Below are 20,206 nucleotides of genomic sequence, written 5' to 3'. Positions count from 1 at the left end.
TCTGCTGGGTCATGATTCCCCAAACCACAATTGCAAAACTGGAGAAGGAAAAAAAAAAAAAAAAAAAAAAAAAAAAAAAAAAAAAGTAAAAAAATCATAATGACCCTCCAACACATAGAAAAATATATATATATATTTATACTATAGATGTGTCTACAGTGTTGAGATTTAAAAACTAAATAAAAGTAAAAACTGAAAAAAAATGTAAAAAAAAAAAATACATAAAAAATAAATAAGCAAAATGGGGGGTGGATTTGCAAATTTCAGCTGATAATAAGTCACCCTAGGGTCTAGACTGATTGTACAGCGAGGTCAAACATAACCATTTAAAGGGGAGGTGGGTGGGGGAGTCTCCTCGATTTATCCGAATATCTAAAAAAAAAACAAAAAAAAAAACCAAAAACTCCCACATCCAGTGATGTTGATCCCCATGATAAAACTTCCTGCCCTGTCCTCTGTAAGTGCAGTCTCATAAGGACGTTCTAGGGCTCCAACGCACTGTCTACAATCAATCAAATTTTAGGAACCAGAAAGAAGGGGAGAACTTCTAGACTTGATAAATCCCAGGACTATCAAAGTCTTGTAAAACCTTAGAGGATGCAATTCAATGTGAAGGGATGATGTTCCATCAAACAATGTCCTGGTGTCCAGATGGATATTCAATCTGACCCTAACCACAATCTTAGGGCATTATGACCCAATGCAGAACCCTAGAGGCAAAACTTGAAGGTCCTAGGCCCTACTACAAAATATATACCAGGGTCCACCACTTACCTACCCACCCACCTATCATGCAATATTTATCCCTCACTTGCCCACCCACCTACCATGTAATACTTATAACTGATTGAATCTGAGCGTGGGCGTGACTGCAGGCTCTGCACCTATATAGCCCCACCCCTGCAGAGCCCCTTACCAATAATCTTGGCCAAATAATGAGATAGGGACTTGTAGAAGGAATATAGTGCCTTTACTCTGAATTTTACTCTTTAAAAAGGGACTTGTGATTATGAGGAACCTCAACTAAAAATTGGGAAGCATCAAAAAGGATACAAGAAACATGAGGATCGCTCGGTGACTGTACTCACCTGTAGACATCATGCTTGGTATCAAAGCTTTTGTTTTTCTCTTTAAAGCGTTCAGGCGGGAGGTAGGCGATGGTCCCACAAATCCCGTCCAAGCTTAACTCGTGGGAATCAGACAGGCCGTTCCACTTGGCCAGTCCAAAATCCGATATCTACAAGATACAAAGATGGACTTGGATGAGAACAGGAAACTTATACATAAACCAGAAGACATATCCTTATAGGATTCCAAGAAGCTGAGATACGAGAAGCTGTTTGTTGGCATTCTTACACTGTAGGCTAGAAAGGAGTCACAGTAGAATCTTGTTGAGCCTGAACCCCCATCGTTTTGTTGAAAACCACCAAATCTAGACTATGAGGACCACCAAAAAACAGCGGCCATTATTTCAGCTCCTTGGGATCTTGTCTATACAGCCATTATGCAGATCTATTACCATAGCACTGAGAAGCATCTTGGATAAGGTGAAGTCTAAAGTTCCACCACCCTGGTGCAAAACCCACCCCATGACCAATGAACCTTGGAAGATCATTGAGCAGAGGCTTAAAAGTTGTAGCACTACTGCGTAAGACTGTTCACGTCCAACCCATCCCCGGGGACTTTGCATCTTCCAGATGCTACATGAACGCTCAGATCAGCTGGGCACGCATGTGTTCTCAGTAATAAGCTGGCAGATGCTTATTTTAATGGATAAGAAAGGATCAGACATGTTGACATTCAACATGACCATCCATCCCTTTCAACTTCAGCTCTTGGAGAAGAGTAGAAACATTTGATGGTCATCTAGTCCACCCAAATTTGACGCATACAAACAGCAATCTAATTTGTATGTGCACCTTAAGTGTATCGGATATTTTCACTCAAGTCCATGTAAAATCACAGAGAACGCCCCGTGTCTCAGCGCGGTTTGGTTTTCTTTGTAAGTTGTTCTACAAGAAGAATAAATTCATGTGACGGAAGTAAAAGAAGACAAAATATCTTGCAAAGAAAACTAAAACTAATCCAAGCGGCTGATAGGTATGAAGGTTACCGGGGCCACTAGGAAAATATGGGCCGAGCGTACAAAGTGCCACTCGCGGGAACAAGTTATATCAGAAGAGGAAGAAGTTTATTTTTAGCCTCAAGATTAACTAACCTTGACCCCTAAAGAAGCTGAAGTCTATACCGGCCCGTAACAAGACAAAACTAGGAAAATCTTGTAACTTATAACGAAGCATAAAGTGGCTGTGACAACTTGAGATAGAAGAGGTTGTCACTTCCCTTCCCCCAAAATAGACACCAAGGAGAAAGGAGATCATCTACATATTGGCAGAAGAACCATGAAGGCTTTGAAGGTTGAAGATAACACCCACCAAAAACATATGGAAAGACCATTACCCCTAAAGAAGCCAAAGTCTACACCAGCTCGTAACAACGGGACAAGACTTGGTAAACCTGATAATGTCTTAAGAACCAGAAAGTGGCTGTGCCGACCCAATCTCCGAGGACAAATCTGTGCTAGAAAAGGTTTACACTTCCCTTCCTCCCAAAATAGACACAAAGGAGAAAGTAGATAATCTACATCTTGGCAGAAGAACCACCTTAGAAGGTTGAAGGCAACACCCACCAAAACATAGAAAGGCCATTGCCCCTAATTCTATACCTACTGTACCCATGTGTGCGGCATCTTGGTGCAAGAACGTAAAGCACAGCACAAGTCAGACTACGGTCAACCATCATCTCTGAGGAGATGACATCAGATATAGCCCTGGCTACTTTGTAGTGACTCATTAAGTTGTTATCATAAAGAATGATATTTTTACGGACTGAAATGGCATTCCTGTCATACCAAGCTAGTTATAAAACATTGCCACGGTCAGGGCATAGCGACACATAAAAGCCAAAAAGAGCAAAAAAAAGTGCTAGTACCAAGATTTATATGAGCATTTCCCTATTGCAGGAAGTAGCCTACATCATAATGGATGACCCCTTTAAGGAATCGGTGATTGCATCTATCGAAACACAACTGTTTTTTGCGTATTGGATGTCAAAAATGGCATTGAAGTCCAAAAAGACAAACAAACAAAAAGTTACCCATCCTAAAAGTTCAGCAATGGCTACTAACCGGCAAAACCACCTGCCCGTCTACTGTTCTTGTCCATCTTATGGACAGTCATGGGACTTCCCAGGATGCCCCGTACTTTCTGTAGGGTCGGCCGATGAAAGGCTCATATAAGGGTCTCACCGACAGACTTGAGGTAGTGGACATTTGAGTAAATGGAGAACAACAATTTCAAATAATTTCATTAGTCCCTCTGGTTGACCCAATAAATGATTGGAGTCCAAACTTTTTACATTGCGAATGGGTTGACCAGAATGAATGAGAAAATGGGGCTCAAACGCTTCGAAATAGAGTAAGAAGTCCAAATATTACAAGACATTAGGGGGGATAATAATAATAAGACATTAGGGATAGAGAACATCTGTAGTCTTTGGGGGGAGACAAGACCTTGAAAAAGGGGTTCCTTGGCTTTGGACATTTCCGACGTTTTACAAAACCCAAATATATATTGTCCCCCGGTAGAATTCCCAATGATATGCTATGATCCTTGGAAAACCTTTCATAAAGTGTTCAATTTACCTAGTGGAAACTAAGAATTACACAGTGACCCTTGACATTAATGGCTCGTCTGTGTAATGCAGATAAGGATAGGTCCTCCAGAGCGAGAGCTGTTCTTTGTAACCACGCTCCACTGATCAAGAGTTGAGGATCCTAATTGAGAACCCACCATCGTTAACTTAAAAATTCCCTAACCGGCTAATAATTTTTTCTTGTTTTAATGGACACCCCCATTAAGGATTCAGTTAGGCTTAAGTGGTAATAAGATTTTGGACATGTAAATTAGTTGAGAAAGGTGGCATCAGAAGATTTCCAGGAAGGTTGGCTGTCTGGCTCATCGTTGACTAAGACAGCCACTGTGAGGCATCTAACCAAGGCTTTAGGGAACATGTGTAAGAAAGTTACGTAAAACCCAAGACTGCAGATGAAACTTGTAAACAGGGTATATAAATTAAAACTCGGCCTTTGTGATGTCTAACAAGACTAAAAAGCCCCTCCAACCCCCTACGCTAGACCATACGGAGAACCACATCAAAGAAGTACAAATGCTGTAATCCTGAGATCCTTCACAGGTTCTCCAGAGCAGGATGTGACATGTAACCGTCCTACTTCAAATACCAGCGAAAAGGGAGAATCAAACATTGGAGTCAACCCTCCAAATTCAGATTTAAAAAAGGGATTGTTCACTTTAATCAACCCCCATTCAACTGGTGCTTTTTGCCAACAATGGGCAGATCCCTGGAGAAAACCACAGAACATAAGAGTTCCTGGGCCCTATTACAAACAATGTAATAGGGTACCCCCATCTACCATGCCCCAATGATGCCCTTTTATGTGGCAAAGAGGATTTTGGTCTAAATCTGGTTTCAGGGCTTGGATTGGCCTGTTATTTTTGGATTAATTATAGCCCCGCCCCTGCAGAGCCATTCTCCTCTAATCTAGGCCAAAAAGGGAAGAAGTAATTTAGTGCCATACCTCAAACGGTGCACGGGAAATGTCGTCCAAGTGTCTGATGATTGAATATTAACCACCACAAAAAAAAAGGACACCCTCCTTTTAATTTTTATTAAGGAGCCAAGAATGCTCCATAATCTAATACTCAAATAAGAAAGAACCGAGCCATACCTTGACATGGTAATGTTCATCCAGCAGGATATTCGCAGGCTTCAGGTCAAGATGAAGAAGCGGAGGGTTCATACAATGGAGGAAGTTCATCCCTACTGCCGTCTCATGAATAATCCTAAACCTCAAGTCCCAGGGAAGACGTTCAGATGCCAAGAGCTTCTCCAGAGATCCAGTCTCCATATATTCCATGACGAGACCAACTGGATCACTGCAGATCCCGTACACCGGTAAGATGCAACGAAATTTGGCCATCTCCATCTTCTTGGCTTCCTCAACCAGCTCGATACGTTCTCTGAGGGAAACATGAGATACCAGAGGTAAGGCAAGCACAGGAAATTATTAAATAAATGTAAAAATAAAGTAATTTAAAAAAGAAATAAATAAAAATGTATTTATATTATATATATATATATATATATATATATATATATATATATATATATATATATATATATATATATATATATATATATATATATATATATATATATACACCGTATAAATATATTAATTATATTTATTTATATTCAGAATAAAATCTAAAAGTTAAAGATGAAATGTCCTCAAGTGCAGCCCGGTCAGATCAGGAGTAAACTAAATCCTTAATGCTGGCAGTGTGTGCCGGCTCCTATAGGTGTAGTAGTCGTCGTCATCAAGTCCATGGCTCTTTATTCATAAGGCAGGTAGGGCAGGAGCAAAAGGTAACATGTAATCCACCCAAACACTTTCTCCTGGCCTGCAAATCAACTTTGCAAATGATATTTAAAAAAAAAAAAAAAAAAATTAAATAAATAAAAATCTACCAATTGTTTTTTTTGTTTGTTTGTGTTTTTTATTACAGCTCCTATGCAGACTCATGTGTCTCCATGGTTACAGACTACAAACAGTGTAGGACATTTTTAAGCTGGGATTGAAGGTTATTCCCATCTCTAAGATCCTGTCCCAATATGTTGTAGGTGTAATAATAATAATAATAATAATAATAATAATAATAATATTCGCAAATATACCTCCAATTAGAAATGTAGTATAGTTCTCCTGATATAGCCATGTATCTTACCTCATCTGCAGGGCATTGCAAGACTTTAGGTATCCATTTTTATGAACACTAGCAACTAACTAAAGAAATGTAGTATAGTTGTCCTGATTCACTATGTCTCTTACCTCATGTGCAGGGCATTGCAGCTGAGGTATCCATAGTTACCATGAAGAGCAATTAACTAACTGTCACTATAGACTGGACATAAGCTGCAATGCCCTGCACATGAGGAGACATGACTATATCAGGAGAACTAGATTACATTTATATTATTATTATTATTACACCAACTACATGTTGGGATAGGATCTTGCAGATTGGAATAATCCTTTAAAATTTAAATTTGCCTAAAAAAAAAAAAATAATAACTATTTTTTCTATTTTTGATTTACTGGAGTAAAACACAGAAATACAAAAGCATAAAAAAAAAACAAGTCTCCATGGTAGCAGACTACAAATAAAACTTGTGCAGTAAGGAAGAAGTAGAGGACACAGCATATGACTGCAGGACCTAATATTATTATAGCGCCATTTATTCCATGGCGCTTTACTCATCTGCTTCATTAGCAATAGACAGATGAGAATACAACTATGGGATCAGACTACACAGAGTCGGAATGTAGTCTGTTACCATGGGGACACATAGGTCAGCAGAGGAGCTGACTGCACAAAACAGTAGAAACATTTTAAGCAACACTTTTTGTAAAGTTGGTCTAGGTTTCCATCTCAAATGCACTGGAGTAGAAACAAAACCCCAACTAAATCCGACTATATAAACGGATCATCGTAGCAGGTAAAAGAAGCTGCAGCAATCAGGAAGAACCCGGGAAATAGCCTGTCCCAGGAGCATGGCTGCCATATCACATTGGCCAGACCTCTGTTGCCTCCTCGTCGCTCATCACACTCAAGGTGTTTTTAGGTTGATTTAGTGATGCTCAGTATAGAAAGTATGTGCTGGTCAGTATAGAAAGTATGTGCTGGTCAGTATAGAAAGTATGTGCTGGTCAGTATAGAAAGTATGTGCTGGTCAGTATAGAAAGTATGTGCTGGTCAGTATAGAAAGTATGTGCTGGTCAGTATAGAAAGTATGTGCTGGTCAGTATAGAAAGTATGTGCTGGTCAGTATAGAAAGTATGTGCTGGTCAGTATAGAAAGTATGTGCTGGTCAGTATAGAAAGTATGTGCTGGTCAGTATAGAAAGTATGCAATGGTCAGTATAGAAAGTATGAGATGGTGAGTATAGAAAGTATGTGCTGGTCAGTATAGAAAGTATGTGCTGGTGAGTATAGAAAGTATGTGCTGGCCAGTATAGAAAGTATTCGACGGTCAGTATAGAAAGTGGTCAGTATAGAAAGTGGTCAGTATAGAAAGTATGTGCTGGTCAGTATAGAAAGCATGTGACAGTCAGTATAGAAAGCATGTTACAGTCAGTATAGAAAGCATGTTACAGTCAGTATAGAAAGTGGTCAGTATAGAAAGCATGTGACAGTCAGTATAGAAAGCATGTGACAGTCAGTATAGAAAGCATGTGACAGTCAGTATAGAAAGCATGTGACAGTCAGTATAGAAAGCATGTGACAGTCAGTATAGAAAGCATGTGACAGTCAGTATAGAAAGCATGTGACGGTCAGTATAGAAAGCATGTGACAGTCAGTATAGAAAGCATGTGACAGTCAGTATAGAAAGCATGTGATGGTTAGTATAGAAAAGGACTAAATCAGGAAAATCCAGGAAATATTTTTTCTTACCGGAACCTTATGCTTAGAAACACAATATTACATTTTTGGGTGGAATTAATAAAAGATCAAATGACGATTACAATCAGATAGATTATAATGCATTCAGAGTCGCCGACCTGCACACAGTTACTGGGAATCTGCACGGTCCCCGCTACATCCACGCTACTGGGTCCCCTAAAAAAGCAATGCAAAGGCTCCTCACCTGGCAGAAGCCGCCGCTCTACTTAAGCTCAGAATATGTTCCCTGATCCGCCATGATCGGTGCGATTTAGCTTTGGAAGGTGCAGTTCTCCCTACAGCGGCCACTACAGGTGAAACGAGGTAGTATACGCTGACATTCAAATGGATAGGCTGTCTGTTTTGGCTCGAGAAAGGTGTAGGGTAAGTGATCCCTCCTTTCTGACATCGAACAAGGCTTCTTTTCTTCCAGAACCAGCGCCCCACCTGTCCACAGGTAGTGTCTGGTATTGCACCTCACCAAATGTATATATATATTATATATATTATATTATATATCAGTGCAATACCAGACACTGCCTGTGTACAGGTGTGGCGCTGTTTCCAGACGCCGTATTAGCGCATTATATACTGTTGTCAGTGAATGGGAACATTCTTTTTTTGTATCCTGCACTGATCAAACCATCGCATTCTAAACAAACTGCGCCGATACATTGTAGCAAACCCTCAGGAGAAGAAAAAGCTTTGTGCTCGTTGAACAGGGTGCAGAGATTTGGAAAGCTGCAGAACTCTGCACTGTATTAACATAAAATGGGAAAAACAAAACCTGTGCTGCATATAAAGTAAGGAAGCCGGACCCCACCCCGGGCACACCGACACTGCTCGTCCCCATATTACCATGCACTGGGTGCGCACATCTACATCATAATAAGGACATTTAAATCTCCGTGCAGATCGGCACATCGCATGTCAGCGTTGGATTTATGAGTAAATGTATAGGGTGTGACAGGGGGGGGGGGGGGTAAGCCCTCCCCTCCTGTGCTCCGAGCAACATGCATCATCTATACGGAGCAAGTCCAGGCAGCCATCGCCTCCATGAAAATCATTAGGGACCGACGATAAATGGGGCACGAGCCGGCTCCAGGAGTATGCGGCCCCAGTGAGCTCCTCTGCGCTTTCCAGTATGCGGCCCCAGTGAGCTCCTCTGCGCTTTCCAGTATGCGGCCCCAGTGAGCTCCTTTTGCTTTCCAGTATGCGGCCCCAGTGAGCTCCTCTGCGCTTTCCAGTATGCGGCCCCAGTGAGCTCCTCTGCGCTTTCCAGTATGCGGCCCCAGTGAGCTCCTCTGCGCTTTCCAGTATGCGGCCCCAGTGAGCTCCTCTGCGCTTTCCAGTATGCGGCCCCAGTGAGCTCCTCTGCGCTTTCCAGTATGCGGCCCCAGTGAGCTCCTCTGCGCTTTCCAGTATGCGGCCCCAGTGAGCTCCTCTGCGCTTTCCAGTATGCGGCCCCAGTGAGCTCCTCTGCGCTTTCCAGTATGCGGCCCCAGTGAGCTCCTCTGCGCTTTCCAGTATGCGGCCCCAGTGAGCTCCTCTGCGCTTTCCAGTATGCGGCCCCAGTGAGCTCCTCTGCGCTTTCCAGTATGCGGCCCCAGTGAGCTCCTCTGCGCTTTCCAGTATGCGGCCCCAGTGAGCTCCTTTTGCTTTCCAGTATGCGGCCCCAGTGAGCTCCTCTGCGCTTTCCAGTATGCGGCCCCAGTGAGCTCCTCTGCGCTTTCCAGTATGCGGCCCCAGTGAGCTCCTCTGCGCTTTCCAGTATGCGGCCCCAGTGAGCTCCTCTGCGCTTTCCAGTATGCGGCCCCAGTGAGCTCCTCTGCGCTTTCCAGTATGCGGCCCCAGTGAGCTCCTCTGCGCTTTCCAGTATGCGGCCCCAGTGAGCTCCTCTGCGCTTTCCAGTATGCGGCCCCAGTGAGCTCCTCTGCTCTTTCCAGTATGCGGCCCCAGTGAGCTCCTCTGCTCTTTCCAGTATGCGGCCCCAGTGAGCTCCTCTGCGCTGTCCAGTATGCGGCCCCAGTGAGCTCCTCTGCTCTTTCCAGTATGCGGCCCCAGTGAGCTCCTCTGCGCTTTCCAGTATGCGGCCCCAGTGAGCTCCTCTGCGCTTTCCAGTATGCGGCCCCAGTGAGCTCCTCTGCGCTTTCCAGTGTGCGGCCCCAGTGAGCTCCTCTGCGCTTTCCAGTATGCGGCCCTAGATAAAAATGTTAATGTTCTGGTGAAGAATCAACAACAAGTGGACACAATTGTGAAGGTGAACGAAATTTATTGCTTATTTTAAACTTTTTTAAAAACATAAATAACTGAAAATTGTGGCGTGCAATATTATTCACACCCCCTTTACTTTCAGTGCAGCAAACTCACTCCAGACGTTCATTGAGGATCTCTGAATGATCCAATGTTGTCCTAAATGACTGAGGATGATAAATATAAGCCCCTGTGTGTAATCAAGTCTCCGTATAAATGCCCCTGCTCTGTGATAGTCTCAGGGTTCTGTGTAAAGCGCAGAGAGCATCATGAAGACCAAGGAACACAACAGGCAGGTCCGTGATACTGTTGTGGAGAAGTTTAAATCCGGATTTGGTTACAAAAAGATTTCCAAAGCTTTAACACTAGAACTACTGGACTCGTGACACCTATATAGAAATACATAGTGCAAAGTAGTCAAAATGACTACCTCAGTAGTTCTAGTGCTAAACATCCCAAGGAGCACTGTGCAAGCGATTATATTGAACTGGAAGGAGCATCATACCACTGCAAATCTACCAAGACCCGGCCGTCCATCCAAACTATCATCTCACACAAGGAGAAGACTGATCAGAGATGCAGCCAAGAGGCCCATGATCCCTCTGGATGATCTGCAGAGATCTACAGCTGAGGTGGGAGAGTCTGTCCATAGGACAACAATCAGTCGTACACTGCACAAATCTGGCCTTTATGGAAGAGTGGCAAGAAGAAAGCCATTTCTCAAAGATATCCATAAAATGTGTTGTTTAGAGTTTCTCACAAGCCACCTGGAGACACCAAACATGTGGAAGAAGGTGCTCTGCTCAGATGAAACCAAAATCAAACTATCTGGGCACAATGCCAAACGATATGTTTAGCGTAAAAGCAACACATCGCATCACCCTGAACACACCATCCCCACTGTCAAACATGGTGGTGGCAACATCATGGTTTGGGCCTGTTTTTCTTCAGCAGGGACAGGGAAGATGGGTAAAATTGATGGGAAGATGGATGGAGCCAAATACAGGACCATTCTTGAAGAAAACATGTTGGAGTCTGCAAAAGACCTGAGATTGGGACGGAGATTTGTCTTCCAACAAGACAATGATCCAAAACATAAAGCAAAATCTACAATGGAATGATTCACAAATAAACGTATCCAGGTGTTAGAATGGCCAAGTCACAATCCAGACCTGAACCCAATCGAGAATCTGTGGAAAGAGCAGAAAACTGCTGTTCACAAACGCCTCCATCCAACCTCACTCAGCTCCAGCTGTTTACAGAGGAAGAATGGGCGAGAATTTCAGTCTCTCCATGTGCAAAACTGGTAAACACATTCCCCAAGAGACTGCAGCTGTAATCCCAGCAAAAGGGGGCGCTACAAAATATTCACTTAAAGGGGACAAATATTTTCGCAAGGCACTGTATAATAAAAGTATCAGTCTTGGAAGACTTGTCATTTTTTGGCATAAAAGTATTTACTTAGAACTTTTTGCTTTTGGGCATAATAGTATTTTCGGATCTTAGAAAGTTGCGGAACTTTTTTTTGCTTTTTGTTATTTTTGGGCATAAAAAAAAGTGTTTCCACGGCTTTTTCTGGCTGACAATATAATTTTGATTTTGCACCTTTCTAAGAGACGGAACATTTCCAGATCTCCGCTTGCTGTCAGTGAATGGGACCAATAGTCTCGCAGCCGTCCTGATCACTCTGTTATCAGCGTCCGACACACAGTGCACAGTGCACAGACACCTGCAATTCTGCAAAACACACCTCCTCCCCGAGGATCAAAAATATAATATAATAAATATATATATATATAAACACATGAAAGCCTTGCAGGGAGTTTGGCGACGCTCCAGGGCACTCACAAAGCTCAAAATGACTTAATTGTGGAAGAGAATATGAGCCGCAGCAGCCAGAGAAACCCGCTAATTATGGTCTTATAGACATGAAGGGATGTCAGGTCTGTACATAGCACGAGGGTCTCGCTCCATCATGTGCCGGGGCCGGTGTCTACATGCACTGCCCACCCCTCCACCCCCAATAATGAGAGCAGATCCAGCCAACACATCCAAATCCACAGCTCAGATATGGCCTAGAAAGCTGTGTCCATGCCGGAGGTGAGCTGTGATATCACCTATTGTGGATCCTGTGTTATCTAAAGTATATAGAGGTGTTATCAGCCATTGTACAGAAGGGGGAGGTGAGCTGTGACATCCCCTATTATGAATGGTTGATCCTATGTTATCTACTGTATATAGAGATGTTATCAGTCATTGTACAGGAGGAAGAGGAGGTGAGCTGTGACATCACCTATTGTGGATCCTGTGTTATCTACTAATAATACACTATATATATATATATATATATATATATATATCAGTCATTGTACAGGAGGAGGAGGTGAGCTGTGATATCACCTATTGTGAATGGTGGATTCTGTGTTATCTACAGTATATAGAGGTGTTATCAGTCATTGTACAGGATGAAGAGGAGGTGAGCTGTGACATTCCCTATTGTGATGAGGGATCATGTGTTATAAACTGTATATTAAGGTGTTATCAGTCATTGTACAGGAGGAGGAGGTGAGCTGTGACATCACCTATTGGAAATGGTTGATCCTATGTTATCTACTGTATATAGAGATGTTATCAGTCATTCTACAGGAGGGGGAGGAAGTGAGCTATGACATCACCTATTGTGAATAGTGGATAATGTGTTATCAGTGATTGTACAGAAGGAGGAGGTGAGCTGTGACATCACCTATTGTGAATGATGTATCCTGTGTTATCAGTCATTGTATAGGAGGAAGAGGTGAGCTGTGACCACCTATTGTGATGATGGATTCTGTGTTATCTACTGTATATAGAGGTGTTATCAGTCACTGTACAGGAGGAGGAGGTGAGCTGTGACATCCTTATTGTGTATGGTGGATCCTGTGTTATCAGTCATTGTACAGGAAAAGGGGGAGGTGAGCTGTGACATCCCTTATTGTGTATGGTGGATCCTGTGTTATCAGTCATTGTACAGGAGGAGGGGGAGGTGAGCTGTGACATCACTATTGTGTATGGTGGATCCTGTGTTATCAGTCATTGTACAGGTCTGATCTCTCTGTGGAGATCGGGGATATTTGTCGTTTGCCTCATAAGATGGCAGCTCTCAATGCCAATGTGTCATGTCCGATCACCACCTCCTGACCTGGTTTACAGTCATGTTCTGCGCTGATCCAATCGCTCCCATGACAGATTGTTTTGGGGTCAGACATCACCATGTAATTATGAGTCACCTCAGTATGTGCAGCCGCCATTACTAGGCCTCGCTGTCATACTCCACTTGTCCCGGCCGCCTCCATCATGGCCGATATGTGAGGAGTCTGCAGCCAAAACACAGACGAGGGCTCACGTCCTGAACCTTCTGTAATACTCAGTCACAGAAAGAAAAACATCAGCACACTGTGACCCCATTAATGAGAACGAAGAAAGCCAAAGACATATCTGTATCCTACATACTCCTAGGTGTGTCAGGAACTACAAGCCTCAGCATGCCCCGGGCCGGGGGCCAAGGCTCGAGGCCTGAGCTCCACAATTAGCGAGGAATTGCCTCATCGCTTAATATTCATCTTTATACTCTAATAATACATTATAGATGCAGCAGATCCGCGCCCATGGGATGTCCGCCCCGTGGGAAGAAGGGTGTTGTTGTTGTTTTGGATTTTTTTTTCTTTTGCTTTATTTACATCGTGCAAAGATGTTCAAAATAATAAAAATAAAAAAAAATAAAAAAAAAAATCAGCAAAAAGAGCTGCCGAGCAAAAAAAACAAACAAAAAAATACAATAATTTAAAAAAAAAAAAATAGTAAATGTAAGGGATACAAAATAAAAAAAATGAAATAGACTACAATATATATAAATGGTAATTTAAGCAACACAGATAAAAATTTACAAAAGTGCTCAAAAATAGTTTACGAAATTTAAAGTAGATTTTACATGTAAAATAAAAAGTTAAAAATGTAAAGAAAAGGTGACTTATGAAAATATATATTATATAATTTAGAACAGCAAACAAGAAAAATTTGTAATTTTTTTTCTTACTGTTTTCGCACGCGCTATATATATATATATATATAGCGCGCGTGTGAAAATAGTAAGAAAAAAAATTACACTTTTTTTTTGTTTCTGTTCTAAATTCTAATAAGACTTTTCCTGATCTATCAAAAGCAGCAGCACGGAGCGGTGACACGGGAACATGTGACGGATCCGGCGCCGCTTCACAAACAATGTTTTGACCTTGGTCACGTCAGAGGCCGGAGATAAAAATAGAGACTGGCTAAAGGGCACTAGAGCTTTTCCAGCACATATAACCCTTCATCGTGCCCACGAATAGTATGGGTATAATACAAGAGCGTCATGTGTGATTATGTACAGGGGTATTAGGGCAGACTTGGCAGCGCCGCCGAAACATGGCTTGGCCGCACCACAGGGGAATGACACTGCTGAACCATGGGGTTAAGACCCAGTTACACCGCAGGGGTACAACTCGGCCTCACCACAATAGGGCCACACCGCGGGGTCATAACCCAGCCCTCCCGAGGGAGCACGACTCGGCTGCACCACGATTAGGCACCATGGGGGTATGACCCAGCCGCCCCTAGAGACTGCATCATGATTCGGCACCGCAGGGGCACAACCCAGCCGCCGCAAGAGAGCAAGATTCGGCACCGCAGGGGCACAACCCAGCCACCCCAAGAGAGCAAGATTCGGCACCACAGAGGCACAACCCAGCCACCGCAAGAGAGCAGGATTCGGCACCACAGAGGCACAACCCAGCCGCCGCAAGAGAGCAAGATTCGGCACCACAGAGGCACAACCCAGCCACCGCAAGAGAGCAGGATTCGGCACCACAGAGGCACAACCCAGCCGCCGCAAGAGAGCAAGATTCGGCACCGCAGGGGCACAACCCAGCCACCCCAAGAGAGCAAGATTCGGCACCACAGAGGCACAACCCAGCCACTGCAAGAGAGCAGGATTCGGCACCACAGAGGCACAACCCAGCCGCCGCAAGAGAGCAAGATTCGGCACCGCAGGGGCACAACCCAGCCACCCCGAGAGAGCAGGATTCAGCACCGCAGGGGCACAACCCAGCCGCCCCGAGAGAGCAGGATTCAGCACCGCAGGGGCACAACCCAGCCACCCCGAGAGAGCATGATTCAGCACCGCAGGGGCACAAACCAGCCACCCCGAGAGAGCATGATTCAGCACCGCAGGGGCACAACCCAGCCACCCCGAGAGGGCACGATTCAGCACCGCAGGGGCACAACCCAGCCACCCCGAGAGGGCACGATTCAGCACCGCAGGGGCACAACCCAGCCTCTCCGAGAGAGCAAGTTTCGGCACCGCAGGCGCACAACCCAGCCTCTCCGAGAGGGCACCATTCAGCACCGCAGGGGCACAACCCAGCCGCCCCGAGAGGGCACCATTCAGCACCGCAGGGGCACAACCCAGCCGCCCCGAGAGGGCACCATTCAGCACCGCAGGGGCACAACCCAGCCGCCCCGAGAGGGCACCATTCAGCACCGCAGGGGCACAACCCAGCCACCCCGAGAGGGCACCATTCAGCACCGCAGGGGCACAACCCAGCCACCCCGAGAGGGCACCATTCAGCACCGCAGGGGCACAACCCAGCCACCCCGAGAGGGCATGATTCAGCACTGCAGGGGCACAACCCAGCCACCCCGAGAGGGCATGATTCAGCACTGCAGGGGCACAAACCATCTTCACCGAGAGCGCACCATTCAGCACCGCAGGGGCACAATCCAGCCACCCCGAGAGGGCACGATTCAGCACCGCAGGGGCACAACCCAGCCATCCCGAGGGCACATCTCAGCTGCACCACGATTCGGCACAGCACAGTTGGTCTTTTTCTATAGGAACGCAAGTAAACAAAAAATAAACAATGCACCAGAGTAACAATTCAATAACTCCGCTCTGCTACATCGTCGTAGATTTCCTACAAATCTTTAGCACACCAGTCTCCATACACAACCTCACAGTCCTTTGACAGCCACGAAACCACTTCGTGGCCCCTTTTCTTGCCCCACTGCAGCAGCCTCCTCCACTCCCTGCCCAAGCTGCACCCTGCATTGAAGCTTCCAATGTTTGTTTGTTTTCATATTTACAAACACAATGTCACATTACAAAACAGCAAAAATTGTTAACCCCTCAGCTACCACTGCTGTCTTGCACTCAGCTTCCCCATTTCCCTGCCACTTACTTCTCATCCACATGCAGGCTGGGAGGACACTTGATGGCCAGCCATGTCTTCCAGGAGATGTGCTTCACCTTGTAGACCTGTCCAAAGCCTCCTGATCCTATTTTCTCCCATCCACAGAACTCTTTGGAGTCAAAAGTCCTGAGCAGCCCCATGTCCCAGGGAGAGGAGGCCTCCTTGTCCATGGTGCTGCACCCTTGTCTCCCCCTGTGTGGCAGCTCTGACTGTGAAGCTGCAGCTCCCTGCCCAGGTGAATAAGGTGTGTTCCCAGGAGCTGACATCATTTCCTGACTCTACCTTTACTCCTGTAGGTGGAAGGATCTGGGCTCTGCTGCCCTCTGGTGGCGCAATGACGCAACTGCAGGAAAACAATCAGCTCTTCCTGATACATTTGTAGCAAATTATATTAGTAGCAAAATTCCATAAGTACCAATCACTCCCATCATTCATGTATCCAGTGAGGGTCACAATATAATCTAATAACACATATATTGGAGCCAATTAATTTACAGAGCATTTCTGGAAATCACCATAAAGATGAAAAAAACATTAAAATCCAAAAAGTACATAAATGTGATGTGCGCAGTCATCGGATCAAAATCGGACATGTCTCCGCAATATTCCGCAGAAATCCCGGTGTGCGAAAAATCACAAAAATCTGGACGGCCCCATAGACTGTCCCTGGTGCGAGCGCTATCCGAGAAATCCACAGGAATCCGTCGTATGAAAATCCTGCATGTGTGACTGAGCCCCAAGGGATTCCCGACCAATGCGGTAAAATCCCCCTAGGATAAGTTCACACCATGAGCTTTTGGTGAGTTTTTGCAGAATTTCTGCACCTATTTTATAAATTGGGTTACTTGCATTTTTACCGCATTTTTGACACTGCGATTTTTGAGACTGCGAATGTCAAAACCACCATCGTGGACACACAGCCTTAAGGGGTAAATGATATCATGAAAGGGGAGGTACTGCTGCTGGAAGGGGCACAGTGTATGGACACTGCTGCTGGAAGGGGCACAGTGTATGGACAGTGCTGCTGGAAGGGGCACAGTGTATGGACAGTGCTGCTGGAAGGGGCACAGTGTATGGACACTGCTGCTGGAAGGGGCACAGTCTATGGACACTGCTGCTGGAAGGGGCACAGTCTATGGACACTGCTGCTGGAAGGGGCACAGTCTATGGACACTGCTGCTGGAAGGGGCACAGTCTATGGACACTGCTGCTGGAAGGGGCACAGTCTATGGACACTATAGCTGGAAGGGGCACCGTCTATGGACACTATAGCTGGAAGGGGCACCGTCTATGGACACTATAGCTGGAAGGGGCACAGTCTATGGACACTATAGCTGCAAGGGGCACAGTCTATGGACACTATAGCTGGAAGGGGCACAGTCTATGGACACTATCACTGGAAGGGGCACAGTCTATGAACACGATAGCTGGAAGGGGCACAGTCTATGGACACGATAGCTGCAAGGGGCACAGTCTATGGACACGATAGCTGGAAGGGGCACAGTCTATGGACACGATAGCTGGAAGGGGCACAGTCTATGGGCACGATAGCTGGAGGGGGCACAGTCTATGGACGCTGCTGCTGGAAGGGGCACAGTCTATGGACACTGCTGCTGGAAGGGGCACAGTCTATGGGCACTATCACTGGAAGGGGCACAGTCCATGGGCAGCATAGCTGGAAGGGGCACAGTCTATGGGTACTGCTGCTGGAAGGGGCATAGTCTATGGGCACTGATACTGTAAGGGAGCATAATCTATGGACACTGCTGCTATAAGGGGGCACAGTCTATGTCTATGGACACTATCACTGGAAGGGGCATAGTCTATGGACACTATCGCTTGAAGGTGCACAGTCTATGGACATTATCACTGGAAGGGGCACAGTCCATGGCCGCTGCTGGACTATTGGTGGCATTGTAACCCACCATAGGTGATAAATGTGTAAATTTACAGGTATTGTTATGGGCACTGATATCCGCTCGCACAAACCCATGGATGGATTCTATGAAGCTCGTAACTCTGCCCAGACATGCAGCTTGTAAAGTTAAGTTCTAGTTTGCGGGGGAAGAAAACAACGAGGAGTCTTTGCCGGAGGTGAAAGGTAACACGCGCACTCGTGTACTATAATATAGTACACCCCCCCTGACTCAACATTTAAGGAAAGGGTTAAACAACTCCAGCGCCCCTCTATAGACCTCTATGGGAAGAGCCCTGCACATGTGCAATGATCATTGTCACCCCCTATAGATGGTGACCACCTGGAGCCTTGATGGGACAGATTGAGACCAGGGGACCCTCATTTTACTGACAGATGGGGGTCCACACTTTTATAGTAGATGGGGGGGGGTCTGTAGAACTGTAGAAATACACAAGGGATTGTCAGGGACATGAAGAGATATGCATGGGGGGCTGAGACTTATCAGGAGGATGTGACAATGGGACCAGCAGTAAAAGTGGAGGCTCATCATCACATCAAAGCCTCCAGCAGTGAAGATTACACACAATAAGTGTGAGGACAAGGAGCTGCTAGATCCTGTGCGACCCCCTCCAAGAGCCACCCGTCCCCCCACAGTGTGCTGAACACCAGCCACTCCACTAATGGTGCCTAATAGGTGACTAAGCAGCCATTGTCTCCAACCAAAACACAATGGACATTGTGTGACCTACAGGGTCCTATGAGATTACAGGAGTGGAGCTGGTTCTCCAAAAAAAAAAAAAAAAAAAAAAGGGAAGACACTTTAAAAAAAAAAATAAATAAATGAAAAATAAAATAAAAAAATAAATATTTTTATATATATATATATATATATATATATATATATATATATATATATATATATATATATATATATATATATATATATATATATATATATATATATATATATATATCTCACTCATATACAGCGCCACCCCTGTGCACAGGCTATGTGTGGTATTACAGCTCTTTTACTTTAAAAATAATGCTAGGGTAAAAATCAACCCAGATATATTTTTTTTTGGTCCGTGACCCAATTAAATGGGTTTTTTTGCCATAAAATAACTTTTTTTTTTCCTGAAAACAACACAACTCATGTCCAAGGGCTTAATGATTTTGTTTGAAGGGAGTGAGAGTGAGATGGAGCCAGTGTTGGTGGGGGCCGCCAAGGACGCACATTCAGCTGAAATGCACTGCAGCTCAGAGACCTGCCGGGTCCATGCACCGCAATACATGTGGCCAGCGTGCCAGTCAGAGCGATGCATAGCACTGACGTCATGTCGCCCACAGCAGACACGACGAAGTTAACTGCCGGCCTCTGTGCCGACTATAGAAGAGGACACCACACATCATATAAGCAAAGAAAGGGGAAACGTTTTTTTTTTTATGGTGTTGTAGGCCTTAGAGAACAGTGGCAAAACGGGGGATATTATACCAGGAAGGGACCCAGGATGAGGGGACAAATATACCTGGAAGGGGCCCAGGATGGGAGACATATATACCAGGAAAGGGCCAGGATGGGGGACAAATATACCAGGAAGGGGCTCAGGATGGGGGACAAATATATAAGGATGGGGCTGAGAAAGGGGGGCATATATAACAGAATGGGGCACATATAGTTGAAACCTTAGTTTCCGTCCATTCAATGTAAAGACACATCTGCAGGTTTTTCCCTCCACTCTCTATAAAGACACATCTGCAGGTTTTTCCCTCCACTCTCTATAAAGACACATCTGCAGGTTTTTCCCTCCGCTCTCTATAAAGACACATCTGCAGGTTTTCCCTCCGCTCTCTATAAAGACACATCTGCAGGTTTTTCCCTCCGCTCTCTATAAAGACACATCTGCAGGTATTTCCCGACGCTCTCTATACAGACACATCTGCAGGCATTTCCCTCCGCTCTCTATACAGACACATCTGCAGGCATTTTCCTCCGCTCTCTATACAGACACATCTGCAGGCATTTTCCTCCGCTCTCTATACAGACACATCTGCAGGTATTTCCCTCTGATTTCTATAAAGACACATCTGCAGGTTTTCCTTCCAATCTCTATATAGACACATCTACAGGTTTTTCACACTATCTGACATAAAATCAGAATAAATCTTTCTCGTTTTAGGTCAATTAGG

At 44.9% G+C, this 20,206-nt stretch overlaps 1 protein-coding gene across 1 annotated transcript in view; it reads right to left on the bottom strand.

Moving 5' to 3' along the window:
* RIPK4 (receptor interacting serine/threonine kinase 4) overlaps positions 1–16,318 on the bottom strand; it is a 25,812-nt gene extending 9,494 nt beyond the window's left edge. The window contains exons 1-4 of the mRNA XM_075334954.1: positions 16,087–16,318; positions 4,808–5,099; positions 1,089–1,237; positions 1–38 (exon numbers count right to left, since the gene is read on the bottom strand). The exon at positions 1–38 is cut by the window's left edge and continues 12 nt beyond it. Of these exons, the coding sequence (XP_075191069.1) occupies positions 1–38; positions 1,089–1,237; positions 4,808–5,099; positions 16,087–16,268 (661 nt within the window). The 5' untranslated portion in view covers positions 16,269–16,318. The remainder of the gene's footprint in view (positions 39–1,088; positions 1,238–4,807; positions 5,100–16,086) is intronic.
* Positions 16,319–20,206: the final 3,888 nt, after the last annotated feature.

Source organism: Anomaloglossus baeobatrachus, chromosome 2 (genome assembly GCF_048569485.1).
Source record: "Anomaloglossus baeobatrachus isolate aAnoBae1 chromosome 2, aAnoBae1.hap1, whole genome shotgun sequence".
Lineage (NCBI taxonomy): Eukaryota > Metazoa > Chordata > Amphibia > Anura > Aromobatidae > Anomaloglossus > Anomaloglossus baeobatrachus.
Note: the sequence above shows the minus strand (reverse complement) of the source record. Positions and strands in the feature narration are given on the sequence as shown.